The 15870-nt window shown below is 45.1% G+C and overlaps 1 protein-coding gene across 1 annotated transcript; it reads left to right on the top strand.

Annotated features, from left to right (window-relative positions):
• The first annotated feature begins 374 nt into the window (after positions 1 to 374).
• Positions 375 to 12773, top strand: Art4 (ADP-ribosyltransferase 4 (inactive) (Dombrock blood group)). The gene is made up of 3 exons (XM_028872174.2): positions 375 to 969; positions 3372 to 4080; positions 11595 to 12773. Exons 1-3 carry the CDS (start codon positions 745 to 747, stop codon positions 11705 to 11707), a joined length of 1047 nt encoding a protein of 348 aa, XP_028728007.1. The 5' UTR covers positions 375 to 744; the 3' UTR covers positions 11708 to 12773.
• Positions 12774 to 15870: the final 3097 nt, after the last annotated feature.

Below are 15870 nucleotides of genomic sequence, written 5' to 3' on the forward strand. Positions count from 1 at the left end.
TCTCCAGAGTCAGATAAGAGTCAGAAAACATAAATAGACAATGTCTGTGAGATAGCAGAGTCTGAAAGGCCAGGAGTAGTGGGATGGAATTCAGAGTTGAGCAGGAAGTGCTGACTTAAATCCTGTGTTGGGGATTCATCACGGAATTACACGGATCGGGGACCTGAAGTTCTCAGAAGAAATAAATGTTCAAAGCTACAAACCAAAGAGCCACCATCCCCAGATGCGGATGTTTCAAACGCACTGGAAAAACAGCAAAACATACAACTTTTAAAGCGTGTGCGGCTTGTGGAGGATCATCCAGGGCAGGGCTATCTGCACCACCAGATGAGCCTGACACAGGCCACCTTCAGATTGCATCTCCCCAGCTGCACCGCACATGCCTCTGGTATTGCTCACAATGAAAGCCTGGGGCTCCAGATAATGGGACTTGGCCCCAAGCACCACCGAACATGCTTTTTCCTGCCATTCTGGGAAAGGCAAGGCTGAACTGCAAAACCTGACCCTGAACCGAACCTTGGCATTCCCCCTGGACGCCGACTAGATAAGGAGCGAGTTTTTTGCCTTTTTAAAATTTGAAACTGACTCAAGTTGGAAATCTTTGTGTGCCGCGCACATCTAGCTCATTCGGGGACTTCGACTTTTCAAAGGAGCTGAAGGAAGCTGTCGGTCGTTGATGTTCAGCAGAAGTCAGTCACAGCGGCTGCAGCAGGAGCAGAACCTCAGACGCAGCCCGAAGAGAAAATGCCAAAGAGAGACTCTAGAGAGTACTTCGGAAGGAGGCTTTCGGGGCAGCGAAGTTCTCCTGATGCGAACTGTGGCCCACTGACCGGTAGATCCAAGAGGCCGCTTCTATCAAGTGCTGCAGACCGGGGGGTAAAGCTCTGGCTTCCAGGAGGACAGCTCAAGCTGCTGCTGCCGCCGCTGCTGGTGCTCTGCGCTCTGCAGACACCCGCCGTGAGCACTGAGGTAGGGGCGATCGAAAAGTGGGTCTCTCGGTGACCTTCGTGATCTATGCACCAATAGGACCTTCACGTGGTGGCCACCTAAGTGATCAAAACTTAGGCACTGGCAATCTAGGAGCAAACGATGTTAGTGAAGTAATGGAAACAATTGGTATAAAAAAAATAGTTTAAACTTTTTATAATTCATAAATTTGGCACAATGGAAGTGAGTGCCATAGCGTTATTTTCCTGATTCTTTGTGAGTATTAAAATACTGTTTTCACAGGACAAATACTATGAAATAAGCCTATTTGACTGGAGACAGCTTTATGGAGACAGCACAAGTTTTGAGTATTCTAACTTTAAGGTTTATACTGAAAATGGGCTAATGATAACAAGTGATACAGGGAAATATTTGAGATCTGGTGACATGTTAAAAATGTGATGGAGTTGAGCCGGGCGGTGGTGGCGCACACCTTTAATCCCAGCACTCGGGAGGCAGAGGCAGGCGGATCTTTGTGAGTTCGAGGCCAGCCTGGGCTACCAAGTGAGTTCCAGGAAAGGTGCAAAGCTACACAGAGAAACCCTGTCTCGAAAACCCCCCCCCAAAAAAAAAAAATGTGATGGAGTTCATTGTAGTATTTGACAGAATGTGATGCTTGGCTTGACCTGGCTTGGATTACTGGAAGCTTATTTTAAAATCTGATGTACTGGTTAGCATCATTCAATCAGTCTTAAAAATTGGATCTAGATTATATGCAACTAAACAGCATGTCATCATAAACCACACAGTTAAAATACCAAATTGTGTGCTTTCTAGTCCCACTCCCAACCACACTGACCTTGCACAAAATCTTGCCTTTTGATGAGTACTGTTCATGAGAAAAGCATCATTGCTTTGCCTAGAAATAAGCATCTGTTTGAGTGTAGGTAATTCAAATAAGGTTCTCAATAATGAGCTGGTGGAACCCAGGGAGCCTCTTTCCAAGCCTCTGGCTTCACTCCAACCCTCTCCAGACAATACTCAAGTGTTCCCCCCACCACAACGGAGCGTACTTTCCAGCACCTCACTACCAAGAGGAGGGACTTTCCTAGGCACCGTCTCACTCTCCACTCACTCGGCTCCCCTGGAAACATTGCTTTCTGGGTAAGATTTAGAGGAATAACTGCCTGCATGGAGTTCAGCTCTGTTCTCCACTCTGGGACTTGGTTAACCTAATCTCTATGGCATGAGGGCTTTTCCCCCATGACAAGATGTTATCTGAGAGGCCTCAGTCCTGCCAGCAACTGCTGAGACAAGTCTGACTGGGTCTGGAATTTACTTTTAAGCCAGATTGCCACCAGACCCAAAGCTGCGTGCACCTACATGGTCTTACTGAGGAAGAGGGGTGATATTTCAGCTTCCATATTTGCTTTTTTTTTCTTCCTTTTTGTCCCCAGACTCTAAGTAAGCAAGAAGATTGTTTTTTAACAAGTCTCTCTTGGAGAATCTAACACTACGTATTACTCATAAAGTTAAAAGATTTAATATAGGGGGGCTGGAAGAAGGCTGGAGGTTACAGTGCTTGATGTACACGCCTGAGGACTTGAGTGTGGGTCCCAAGAATGCACGTAAAATCCAGGTGTGACGGAATGCATGTCTATAACCCCAGTGCTGGCAGTGGGAAAGAGGTGTGGAGACAGGCAGGTCCCCAGAGCTCCAGAGATCCCTGGCCAAGCACTCAGCTCAACTACTGAGCTTCTGGCTCACTGGGAGACCTTGTCTCAAAAAATAAAGTGGAGAGTAGTAGAGGAAGACCCATGACATTGACCCTGGTCTCCATGTACATGCACATGCACAGTAAGATGTAAATTTTATACACACACAAACACACACACACACACACACACATACACACACACACACACAGTTGTTTTGTTTGAACTAGGTTGGGTTGGCTTGAAACAGGGTCATACACTATAACCCAGGCTGGCCTTGAACTCACTATGTAGCTAGGCAGGCCTCCGACTCATAGTAATTCTCCCACCTCAGCCTTCCCAGTGCCAGGGTTATAAATATGAGCCACTATACTCAGCTCTTAACATTCTTTGTGACATCCATGAGAGAATATGAAGAGAAACCAAAGGAAGTGGAAAGTATAATTAAACTATAAGGTTAGTGCTTTATTTCTTCAACAAATTCAACATGTAGAAACACTGTGAGCTCTATGATACAGAACACTTCCACCCTGAGAAGATAAGCCTTTGAGTTTTCTGTGCCTGTTACGAATAATGACAATCCCAGCCCAGGTAGGAATAATATGGGGGTCACCATAATGGACATGCTTGACCATTCATTCCATGTAAAACACTGTAGGGCACAACAAATCTGCAACTTCATTTCCATCAGACTTGAGTAATTCAAATCAAGATTACTTTTTCTTACAGGCTGCTCTTAAGGTAGACCTTGACTTGACACCGGATTCCTTTGACGACCAATACCAAGGCTGTAGCAAGCAGGTCATGGAGGAGCTAAGCCAAGGAGACTACTTCATGAAGGAAATAAGCTCTCATAAGTATTACTCCAGAGCATGGCAAAAAGCCCATTTAATCTGGCTGAGCCAAGACAAGACTCTCCCGGAGAGTATGACCACCACACACGCTGTGGCCCTTGTGGTCTACACCTTGAATCAAAATGTGAGCTCTGACTTTGCTACGGCCATGGCCAGCACTGTGGGGTCTCCCAGCCAGTACAGACAGTCATTCCACTTCAAGTATTTGCACTACTACCTCACCTCAGCCATGCAGCTGCTGAGGAAAGAGAGCTCCACAAAGAACAGCAGCCTGTGCTACAAGGTGCACCATGGGATGAAGAACATGAAATTTGATGTCAATGTTGGTACCACCATTCGATTCGGCCAGTTTCTTTCTGCCTCCCTGCTAAGAGAGGAGACACGGGTGTCTGGAAACCAAACACTGTTTACTATTGTTACTTGCCTGGGTGCCTCTGTGCAAGATTTCTGTCTCAGGAAAGAAGTCTTGATCCCCCCCTATGAATTATTTGAAGTCACAAGTAAGAGCCACAACCCCAATGGAGATTTGATAAACTTGCAGTCTGCTGGAAACCTGAGCATATATAACTGCCAGCTGCTAAAAGGTGAGCCTGCTCTAAATTGAATCTATATTTATCAGACTCATAGATCCCTCTTTGTTTATAGAAGGTTTTTGTTATTGTTGTTGTTGATGATGATGATGATGATTGTTGGGTTGTTTCCTGAGTGGACTTGGAGTAGGGGAATGGGAACAAGGATACTGACCTCCAGTGATAATGGAACTGACAGACTAAATTGACTTTCTGCTTTATTTCTCACCTACCACCTCTAAAATAATAAAAATAAAAAAGAGATTCTGCACCGGTACCACCTTATCCATGGGGATATGTTCCAGCAACCCCAGAGGATGGTTACAAACCTCAGGTACTACCAAACCCTACATATACAATAGGTTTTTACTATACATACAGACCTATGATATTGAATTTATTATAAGCCAAAGGTTATTTAAATGTTCACTCTCCCTAACCCAAAATATCGTATTGCAGTTTAGTCCTCCTTCTTGTTGTAATGTGACATAACACAATGCATTTGTGATAAGATGAAATCAAAGGAGTGACATAGGCAGGTAGCATATACAGTGTGGAAACGCTGAACAAAGGTGTGATTCCCATCTCAATCAGGATGGAGCAAAACTACACAAGATTTCAACATGCTACTCAGGATGATTCCTAATCTAAAATTTATTAGTTGTGATGTTTCTGAGATTCTTCAAGTAAAATTTTCAGACCACAGTTGACCAGAAATTGATAAAATTTCTAGAAAGTAAAATTGATGATAAAGGAAGATTAACTGTATTACATGGAAAATATAAGCATTTAATAAACCTTGATTAGAGGAGATAGTGCTGTGGAATATTAGTTTAACTATGTAAAGGTGTGTTGCATTTGTTTATGTTGTTTGTTTAGCTAGGCAAAGATACGTTACATTTGTTTAATTATGTAAAGATGTGTTGCATTTGTTTCACCTTGCTTGCCTAAGGCATCTGATTTGTCTAATAAAAAGCTGAACAGCCAATAGCCAGGCAGTAGAGGGATAGGCAGGGCTGGTGGGCAGAGAGAATACATAGGAGAAGGAATCTAGGCTTGAGAAAGAAGAAAAAAAGAGAAGAGAAGGAGAGGCAGGCAGCCGCCAGCTAGCCAGACATGGAAGAAGCATTGAAAGCAGGACATATAGAAAGAAAGAAAGGTAAAAGACCCTGAGGCAAAATGTAGATGAAAAGAAACAGGTTAAATTAAATTATAAGAGCTAGTGGGACAAGCATAAGATGAGACCAAGCATTCATAACTAACAAATCTCCATGTCCTGATGTGGGAGCTGGTTGGTGGCCCAATGTGGGGTGCCAAACGTGTTATGCTTTCTCTTAAATTAACACAATAGTAAATAAGTAATAAGTAAAATTTTTACTTTCTAGTTTTCTATTTGTTAACCCTATTCTGTTATGATTGGATATCTTGGCAACACAGAATGAATCAAAACAAAATCATTATTCTGGGGGGATTTGAGTCTAATGAACAATGGGAGAAGAAATTAATGTATGAATTTGAAAGTCCAATGTGACTCAGCAGATGGGTTACAGCTGGTCTATGTAGGGAGATACTCTGCTTCTGGAGAAGGTGAGGTGGGCTTCCCAACAGAGGGCTATGTGGGACTTGAAATGGGCACGGAGATTTTCAGAAAGAGAGAAAACATACGGTGAAATCATGGGGAACCACCGAGCCCAGGGTGGCTGGAGAGCAGTGTGTGGGAAGGAGAGAGGCCTAGAGAGGGATCGGGGGCTTCTCCAGGCAGCAGGTTCTGGTGGACCTGATTGGCCTTGAATCTACCTTAAGTTGTGGGTGATGAGAAGTCGTCAGAAGTATGGAGGACATCAGCCAGGCATGGTAGCACACACAATCCTAATCCTAGCACTTGGGAGGCAGAGACTGATGGATGTCTGTGAGTTCAAGGCCAGCCTGGTCTACAGAGAGCCAGCGACAGCTATTAGCAAGACCCTATCACAACAACAACAGACACCAAACAAACAGCAGCAATAACAAAAAGTTGTAGGCAGTCCAGGGCTGGGGTTTGTAGTTCAGCTGGGAAGATGCTGACCACACAAGGTCCTTGAGGTAGAACCCCAACATGGCATAAAACCGGGCATTGTGGAATAGGTGGGAAGAGTAGAAGTCCAGTGTCACCCTCTCGTTAGATAGCAGATTCAGGGCAAGCCTAGGATGTGTGAGACCTTCTCCTTAAAATGGGTTGGAAAGATGGCTCAGGGCTTAAGAGTATTGACTGTTCTTCCAGAAGACTCAGATTCAGTTTCTAGGACCCACCCACATGGTGACTCACACTCCAGCTCCTGCTCTGATGTCTGTTCTGGCTTCTGTGGGCACCTGGCATGCAAGTCATACACAGACATACACTCAGGCAAAACACTCATCCACATAACATAAAACAACTAAACCTTTAAAAATGCATAGTGTCTTAGTTAGGTTTCTATTGCTGTGATAAATACCCTGACCAAAAGCAACTTAGAGAAGAAAGGATTTATTATATCTTACAGCTTGGAGTCAGTCCATCATCCAGGGAGATCAGAGCAGGAACCAGGAGCTGCTGCAGAGGCCATGGAGGAGTACTGCTTACTGGCTTGCTCTCCATGGCTTGCTCAGCCTGCTTTCTCATAGAACCCAGGACCACTAGCCCAGGGATGGCACCACCCACAGTAGGCTGGGCCCTTCCCCATCAATCACTAGTAAAGAAAATGCCCTACACACCTGCCTATATAGAACAATCCTATAGAGGCATTTTCTCACTTGAGAGTCCCTCTTCCCAAATTACACAGAGCTTATGCCAAGCTCATGAAACACTAACCAGCACACATAATTTTAAAGCAGAAAAGAAGTGGGTTATTTAATTGATCAGTGTTTTAAAAGCAGCTCTGGAGATACTGTGAGAAACAACCTTTAAAAAAGAGACATTCAAGATATCACAGTAGACAAAAGAAGAGCACGCTCTTTAGGAAAAGTTGGGGATCCCATTTCACCCTTTCATGTTGCCGCCCAGCTGCTCTGCTAAGGGGCAATTCTGTGCCATTCAATTCAGGACAATGGTCCTCACCAGCACACAAATGCAGCCGCAGTTAGTCCCAAGCCAGCTGCACCAGCTACCTGTGGATTATTCCCCAGTCTCTCTCCACTCCTTCATCAACACTACTGTTTGTACTTGGGACTCAGCACTTCTCAGCTCCATTCCCCAGTGTTGTGTGGGGCTTCTTCAAGCTGAGGTCTAGCCTGCTCACTGTGTCTGTACATACAGACTGGGCAGAGGTGACCTGTCAATATTGTCATCTCCTCCTTCTTCCTTTTGGGAACAATACAAATGACATGAATATTGGCTCCACAGACCCAAGACAGTTGTGTTGGTCAGAGGATGAAAAACTGCAGTAGAATATGAGGAAAAGAATGATGCTTTGACAATGAATAAGAACACGCCTAGCCAGCTTCCACGACTCTCAATGTACACTTGCCTAAGAGTAGAGGCAAGGGGATCAGAAGGTCAAGGCCATCCTTGACAATATATCAAGTTCAAGGCCAGACTGAGATACATGAGACCCAGTCTAAAAAAAAAAAAAAGAAAAAGAAAACAACAACTTGAACACAAATAGAAGACTGAGGGAATATATATTGCTCTTCTGTCAACTTCAAAGAAAAGTATTCCAGAACAAAGCTGAGGGTGTCACTCAGTGGGAAACCATTTGCTTAGCAAACACAAGGTCCTGTGTTTCATACCCAGTACTACAAAGAACAAATGAGACAGAGAAAGAGAAAAAAAAAGATGCTTAAATACAACTTTAACTCAGCCTTGAGTTAGGACTTAGCTGGGATAGCCATATATATTATCAGACATTGGATGTTTGGTTTGTCTTCAGTGAATACTTGAAACCATTACATACTTAGGAAAATCAGTGACCTTGTGTTGCCCTCTAAGCTCTTTGTGGACAGGGCCTGGAGAACCAAGTATTCAAGAGTAAGACAGGGAACTGGGCAGCTTGACCCAGATCCACCGTGTTTGGCTCCACAACCATCTGTTCCACTCATTGGCTTCACGTTCTTGGTCAAATAGCTTAAGCTCTTCGAGTTTCTCTTCTACAGGATGAGCAGTACCAAGACTGGAGTGGCTGTGTAGCATGCTGGAGGCCAAGTCCAATTCTCCAGACTCAAGTAAGGAGAGAAAAATACTCCACAATGAGCATTAGAACATAAGGCTTTTATGAAGATTAAGTAAACTAAGATGCGAAATTACTTCACATTCCTTAGCAGACTGTAAATGGTAAATCAGTGTTACCTGTAAGCTTTAGTCCCCGACCAGACAGGGCAGCCATCTCTTGTTGAGGGCATGAATAATGGTGGAGGAATGAAGCCTCTTACTATCTCCCAGTCACCCTGTAAGTCACTAGGCTAGAAGCAGTTCTGATACCTGATAGCCTGAAGAAGATTATGATCTGAAGTCCATCCAAGTCCTTGTCAGGAGAAAGGCGCTGGACTCAAACCCGAATGTCTACAGTGTGGTCACCAGCAGTATGTAACCATTTCTTTTGTGATGTAAACACATTAATTTTTCCAGAAATCTGTCAATTACAAGCTTGAGTAGCCTCCGGAAGTGAACTTGTAAATGGTGGCGGCTGGCGGGGTAGGCGTACACCATCATGCTAGGTGCCTTTTTTTTTCAGAAATGGAAAAGGGATGAGATGTGTATGTCAGCCAAGAGCTGGCCCTAGCATCTGGTGTCCTCCTGGCTGCCCCAACTGTGGAAGTGTCTGGAAGGGTAAAAGGGGAGACATAAGTGCTTGCTGCGGGGAGGGCTCTTTCTTCCTCTGAGCATGGACTCTGAAGGAAGGTGGAGAGGAGACTGGCCCACCCGGTGGTTCTGGGACACCCCCCTTTGCCTCATCTGCCACAGTCTAGCGGCTAACCTCCACTTTAGCCGAGGACAGAGTGACTGTCTGATCTTGATTGGACAGAGTTAGCACCTGCTTAGCTTGACTGATGACAAAACGTCACTGGCTTCAGGATGTTCTCAGTTGATCACTGCAGTGTTTTCTTCTGATTTGCTGCCACCGCCGCACTGGGGATGCTCTTCATGTCGTAAGAAACGTCCCTTGGGCCGTTTGTGCTCATTGATAACGTTCCACACGTAAACCCTGGGAGGGGAGGAGCGCTACCAACTACTTTCTTTTCTTCTTAGATGAGGTCTCAGGCTGTTCTAGAACTTACTCCCTACTCAAGCTTCCGACCCTCCTGCCTTTGCCTCCCAAGTGCTGGAATTACAGGCATGAGCCACCACACCTAGCTTAATGCCGTAGATTTTTTTCCTGGCAGTTCCTTTCCTAAGTAGGGTCAGTGAACTCTCCCCAGACCTGAGTTTTCTAGATAGCTTCTACGGCTCACTTCTCCCACTAAGGTCTGTCTAGAGAACTCACAGATGTTCTGGAACACTGACACCTAATTTCTAAATAAACTCAGATCCTCTAAGACTGTTTCTCATTCTTACATTCTCTTTCCATTAGCAGAAGCCATACTCTCTGCATATCCCCAAAGCCCCTGTGAGCCAGATGAGTATACGTCCCCTCCTCTTCCCTTGTAACTCAAGAGATGGATTCTTTAAAAGACTCCATGCAGCCAGACGTGGTGGCACATGCCTCTAACCCCAGTGTGTTGGGAAGAAGAGAGGGGATTGGGAGTTCAAGGTCATTCTTACCTTATGTAGGGAGTCTGAGGCCAGCCTGGGCTACATGACAAAAAGAAACAAACAAACAAGAAAACCAGACTGTTAAAATTAACCAGTTAGGATACTGTCTTTGTCTCAATGAGAAACAGTATATTAAAAACCGGAACTTGCCCAGTCCTTTGGGTTATGTTACAATAAACCGATTTGGTCTTCTAAACGTGCAGCCCAAGGTCAAAGTACCAAGTACTGAACCATTCAAAAATAAGCTAAGAATTCAAACTGGTAGCAAAACAGATTCAAGGGAGAAAATACGAAAAAGAAAAATTAAGTCATTCTAAACTACCCTGTCTCCCTTGTAATTACTTTGTTACCCCTCACATGATCTATACTGGTTACCATAGTAACATGTTTTCATGTTTATTAAAAGATCCAAACTATGCCAACAGAATGTTAATTTGTTTTTCTCTCTTAAGTAATTCCTTTCAGCAAAACAATGTGTGCCACACACATACGCATACGCTCACACATATACACACACTACACAATCTGCTCTTTATTGCTGGGTTTACAAAGAAGGGTTTATGTCAAAATATTTCAAATCATCAAAATCCTTGGCACGCTTCTAGAAAACCAAAGCCAGCTGTTTGTAGCAGCTGAGTTTTACCTGCGACCTCTGCGAGGGACAAGCAATAGTGTCGTGGTCTTGGGGGAGCGACTTGGTCTCTGCACCTGTTGCTCCGCATGGAAAAGGGAAGCTGTCATTTAAACTCACCCGATAAGATTCCGATGAGAAGAAACGACAATGTGTGCAAAGGCCCTTAGCAGGCCCTCTGACCCTGGGAGGGCTCAAACATCGAGCTCCAGTACAGCTCTTCCCCGGTTCGTTTCACTCTGTGTTGTTGTTTGTTTTTTCTCTTTTGGGGGGCACACTACCCAACTCCCAAATAATCAGTCTTTATTATGAACACCAGGACTTAGCTTGGCTTGTCTTAGCCAGCTTTTCTTAAATTATCCCGTCTATCTTTTGCCTCTGGGCTTTTCTCCTTTTCTTACTTCTCTATATCTTACTTTCACTCTTACTCCGTGGCTGGCTAGGTGGCTGGGTGGCTGGGTGGCTGGGTGGCTGGGTGGCTGGGTGACTGGGTGGCTAGGTGGCTGGCCCCTAGCATCCTCCTTCTCTTGCTCCTTCCTCTTCTTTTTTCCCCCCAGATTTCTCCTGCTATATATTCTCTCTGTATTCACCAGACCCTGTCCAATTGCTTAAGATAGAAAATGTGACCCAGATTACATTAGCAAAGAAGATTCTCTGCTGCTGGGGCTGGTGAGAAGGCTTATCAGTGAAAAGTTGCCACCACTCTGTCAGAAGAATGCAGTTCAGTTCCCAGCACACATAACTGGTGGCTCACAGCCGCCTGTATGGGCACCTACACTCATGTGTGCATGCTTCCACACAGGCACACAGGCATGCACTGGGATTTCAAAATAAAACTAAATCTTGCACAGGAGGCAGAAGCAGGTGGATCTCTGTGAGTTAGGGGCTACTTATCTACATAGCGAGTTCCAGACCAGCCAGAACTACATAGTGAGACCCCATCTCAGGTGTGTACATGTGTATATACAAATACTTATTTTTATTCATTGATTTAGAGGCAGTACCTCACTGCATAGCCCTGGCTGGCCTGGAACTTGCTATGCAGACCCTGAACTCAGAGAACCACCTGCTTCTGGCACCTAAGTGCTAGGATTAAAGCCATGTGTCACCACACCCTGCTTTAAAAGTGTTTTAAAAACCTCTCCCCCCGCCCCCCAGCTCATCTCTAACTTGTGTCTTCTTTGTTTTCCACAGCTTCCGGCAAGAAGTGCACCCCTGCTCCCATGGTTATTGTTTGCCTCTTCTTGGCCAGTGTTGTTATCTCTTCCAAAAACAGAGAGCAAAGGAATCCACTGGCTCCTTTTTAAAGAAACTATTTAAACATTTTGCTTATCTTTTTGCTACCAGAATCTGAGGTCCACACTTCCCACCACACCACAGAAGACACAGAGACAGAAGTTGGTGGAAGAAAATAAGTTTATTCAAAACCAGCCCTAAATAAGGCAGAAGACTGTCTCAAATCTCTACCTAAAAGGGATCTATGTATATTGGTTACTTTCCTTGTTGCTGTGACCAAAACCAAAAGCAGAAACTTGAAGTTGGGAAGGAAAGCTTTACTTAACTTAGAAATGCACGGAACATCACAGCCAGAACGACATGGCACCAGGAGCACCAGGCACCACAGAAGCGTAAGTGGGCAGGTACCAAACCACAAGCCCCTCCTCCCATGACTCACTTCCTCCAGCAAGGCTCCACCTCCTGAAGAGCACACAGCTATGGAAAATAATGCCTCCGGCAGGGGACAAAGTACTCAAACACGTAAGGAGCATTAACATTCAAACCACGGGGTCCTAACGTTCAGAGTCTTCTTACAGAGGAGAGACGGGAGTCCAGACAGACAGTGGACAGAGCGTTTGCCCTGAGGTGTCTTCTTGGCTCTGCCCTGGCAGGAACCTCCCAAAGGACCACTCTCCTGCTGCAGCTGCTTAACCAGACCTGGAAAAGGCCTTTATCACACTGAAAGCCGTACATGGTGTCCTCTTTGCCAGTCACATTCTTATCCAATCCGGACACCACTTGCCTATGAGTTGGCCAGAGATCCTCGGTGAGAGAGATGACTATCCAGTTATAGCCTATGAGATACAATCAGGGTACATTTTCAAAATGAGTTTTAGGAGCGCAGCAGGAGTCTCTTTGGGGAGTGATTAGCAGAAGCACAGTACATGTGCCCTGGAAGTTGCTACCAGCTACCTTGCCACAAAGAGAGATGAATTGGCCTCCCTGAGAAACTAACTCAGTGGAGGCAGAGCTAAGAAATGGAAAGAAATTAGGACAGGTGAGAGCATGTGATGAGCCTCTAGAGGCAAACTGCCTGAAGCATGCATTAGGCTTCATCATTACAGGAATCAATAAACAATGTCTTTGCTAACGTAATCTGGGTCACGTTTTCTATCTCAAGCTATTGGACAGGGTCTGGTGAGTACAGACTTTTTTTTTTTTTTAACTTAGTGATCCTAAGTAGTAACAAATCAAAGTGGGTAGGAAAATTGACGATTTTTCTTCAGAGATTTTTGTCAGCATCCAAGATCAAAGCAATGTACTCTCAAATGGAGAGACATGTGGAAACCTGAGAGAGAAAAATGGAATGTGTTGGTGTTAGATTTGTTAGGCAGCGTAGGGAGACCAATGGCAGGAAAAGAGACTAGAGCCTGGTTTCCATAGACTGTTTATTCCAAAACAGGGAAGGACAGACACTCTCCCACGGGAAAAGGAATGTCTGCGTGGGGAAAGACTGGCGGTGTCTCTTTATAGTGGTGGTTGAGGGGTGCAAGCACACCCATAAGAGGCTAGGGCAGTTCCTCAGTTGCTCTTTTCCTGGTTTAGGATGCAGCCACTGGGCGCAAGGGCGTTTCTGGGTGCAGGATGATGGTGACTGCGCGTCATGCAGCCACAGGCTGCTAGGGGCTCCAGCTCCACATTCTTTGCTCCCTCCCTGTTAGAGTCTGGCCCAACAAGATCATTAGCAGGAATCCTGTCTTATGACCAAGGCATTTATTCTATCAGTTAGTAAAATCTTAGCCATGCCTGTAACAAGCTCCTATGTGCATGTTTCTAAAACATTGCTAAAAAATGGAATTTAGGCATGTTACTTTATAGACTAGAGGGAAATTTTTATTTCAGATCTTTGTAGAAAAGTATATGTTGTGGCAGAAGGCTGTGTGTGGAAATCAAGGTGAGAATATGAAAAAAAAAAAAACTGGTTATCAAATAACTGCCAGAATATTTGAACTCAATTATGTGCTATGGAATGCAGAATATAAATTACCAAATTCATAACTGCAAACATTTCCCAGCCTTTCCCTCAGGAAGTGCACAGCTTCAATTCGGACCTGGTCTCCAAAGGCCCTGCCATTGAGGTTAATGGAGGGAGGAGTGTGGGGTGACTTTGAACTGTGACTACATTACGCAGTTCTTAGCCCCTTGAAGAACACTGAGATAAAAAGCACCGGAAGTGGAAATCAGCTCATCTGTCCCAGAGAGGAATGTGGGAGAGGCCATGCTATAATCCAGGAAACAGAATGGATAGCTAGCTATATGACCCACCTGTCGGGATCTCCAGCCGTCAACACACTGTCCTTCTGCAGCGGGGGAGGCCCAGACTAACAGGGCTGACTTAGGGTCACTATTGCTGCGACAAACACCATGACCAAAGCAACTTGGGGAGGAAAGGGTTTGTTCAGCTACACGTCTACAGCACTGTTTATCACTGAAGGAAGTCAGGACAGGAACTCAAGCAGAGAGGATCCTGGAGGCAGGAGCCGATGCAGAGGCCATGGAGGGGTGCTGCTTACTAGCTTACTCCTCATGGCTTACTCAGCCTGCTTTCTTACAGAATCCAGGACCACCAGCCCAGGGATGGCCCTCTCCAATCAATCACTTAATTAAGAAAATGCTCTGCAGGCTTGCCTACACTCCAGTCTTATGGAAGCATTCCTTTTTTAAATCAAGGATCCGCCTCTCAGATGAACATAGTTTGTGTCAAGTTGACATAAAACTATCTGTAAAAGAACAAGAATTTGCACAAATAATTTGGGAAAACCCTTGCATGGGGTCTTGGGTGGCTGTCTAGGGAACAGCTTTGCAGTGAGCCCTGGAAAGGCAGCAGTGAAATGACGTAGCAGGAAAAGCCACCCAACATACATCTCCTTTTGTGCCATAGGAATGCACTTATTGAGCTATGAGATATACAAAGGATCTTGGGGCTTAGAAGTTGAGGATAGGGTGAGTGAGATGGCTCAGCAGGTAAAGGGGCGAAGATGAGGATAGGCTGGGTGAGATGGTTCATCAGGTAAAGAGGCAACGATGAGGATAGGGTGAGTGAGATGGTTCAGCAGGTAAAGGGGCGAAGATGAGGATAGGGTGAGTGAGATGGTTCAGCAGGTAAAGGGGCGAAGATGAGGATAGGCTGGGTGAGATGGTTCAGCAGGTAAAGGGGCGAAGATGAGGATAGACTGGGTGAGATGGTTCAGCAGGTAAAGGGACGAAGATGAGGATAGGCTGAGTGAGATGGTTCAGCAGGTAAAGAGGCAACGATGAGGATAGGCTGGGTGAGATGGTTCAGCAGGTAAAGGGGCGAAGATGAGGATAGGCTGGGTGAGATGGTTCAGCAGGTAAAGGGGCGAAGATGAGGATAGACTGGGTGAGATGGTTCAGCAGGTAAAGGGACGAAGATGAGGATAGGGTGAGTGAGATGGTTCAGCAGGTAAAGGGGCGAAGATGAGGATAGGCTGGGTGAGATGGTTCAGCAGGTAAAGGGGCGAAGATGAGGATAGACTGGGTGAGATGGTTCAGCAGGTAAAGGGGCTTACTGCACAAAACTGACAACCTGAATTTGATCTCTGGAGCCCATGTAAAAAGCCAGATATGAGCCAGGCGGTGGTGGCACACACCCTCGATCCCAGCACTGGGGAGGCAGAGGCAGGCAGAGCTCTGTAAATTGGAGGCCAGCCTGGTCTACAGAGTGAGTTCCAGGACAGGCTCCAAAGCTACACAGAGAAACCCTGTCTCGAAAAACAAAAAACAAAACAAAAAGATATGGTCATGTACATCTGTAATCCCAGTACTTCTACAGTGAGATGGAAAACAGAGACAGGGGAATCACTTTAAAGCTCATAGGCAGCCAACCAAACAGAAATATGTTTTATAAATAAATAAATAAATAATAAAAAGGATCCTGCCTTAAAAACAAGGTTGGAGAGGAAAACCAACTCCAAAGGTTACCTTCCGACCTCTATATGTATGTCATAGCATGTGCACACCCACACTCATACACAGTAGCGGGGATAAACTTGAAACTTTTTCTTTTCTTCTAAAAGTTGAATATACTTGACCAGTTCTCTCACAAATGTATAATCTCTAAGAAGAAATTGAAAAACAAGTCACAAGAGGAAAATCAAGTCTTATGTATGTGAGAGTCCAAGCGTCTGGAAAGACGCCTTGAAGAAGAACCAGGAAGGCTTTGGATGGAGGC

Source organism: Peromyscus leucopus, chromosome 3, assembly GCF_004664715.2.
Source record: "Peromyscus leucopus breed LL Stock chromosome 3, UCI_PerLeu_2.1, whole genome shotgun sequence".
In the NCBI taxonomy this organism is placed as follows: Eukaryota; Metazoa; Chordata; class Mammalia; order Rodentia; family Cricetidae; genus Peromyscus; species Peromyscus leucopus.

What these genes read in the sequence shown, in the direction of transcription:
- Art4 (XM_028872174.2), top strand. Translation starts at nt 745, where the DNA reads ATGCCAAAGAGAGACTCTAGAGAGTACTTCGGAAGGAGGCTTTCGGGG. An exon ending in CACCCGCCGTGAGCACTGAG is followed by an intron (nt 970 to 3,371) that starts GTAGGGGCGATC and finishes TTTTTCTTACAG; the next exon opens with GCTGCTCTTAAGGTAGACCT. An exon ending in TAACTGCCAGCTGCTAAAAG is followed by an intron (nt 4,081 to 11,594) that starts GTGAGCCTGCTC and finishes TGTTTTCCACAG; the next exon opens with CTTCCGGCAAGAAGTGCACC.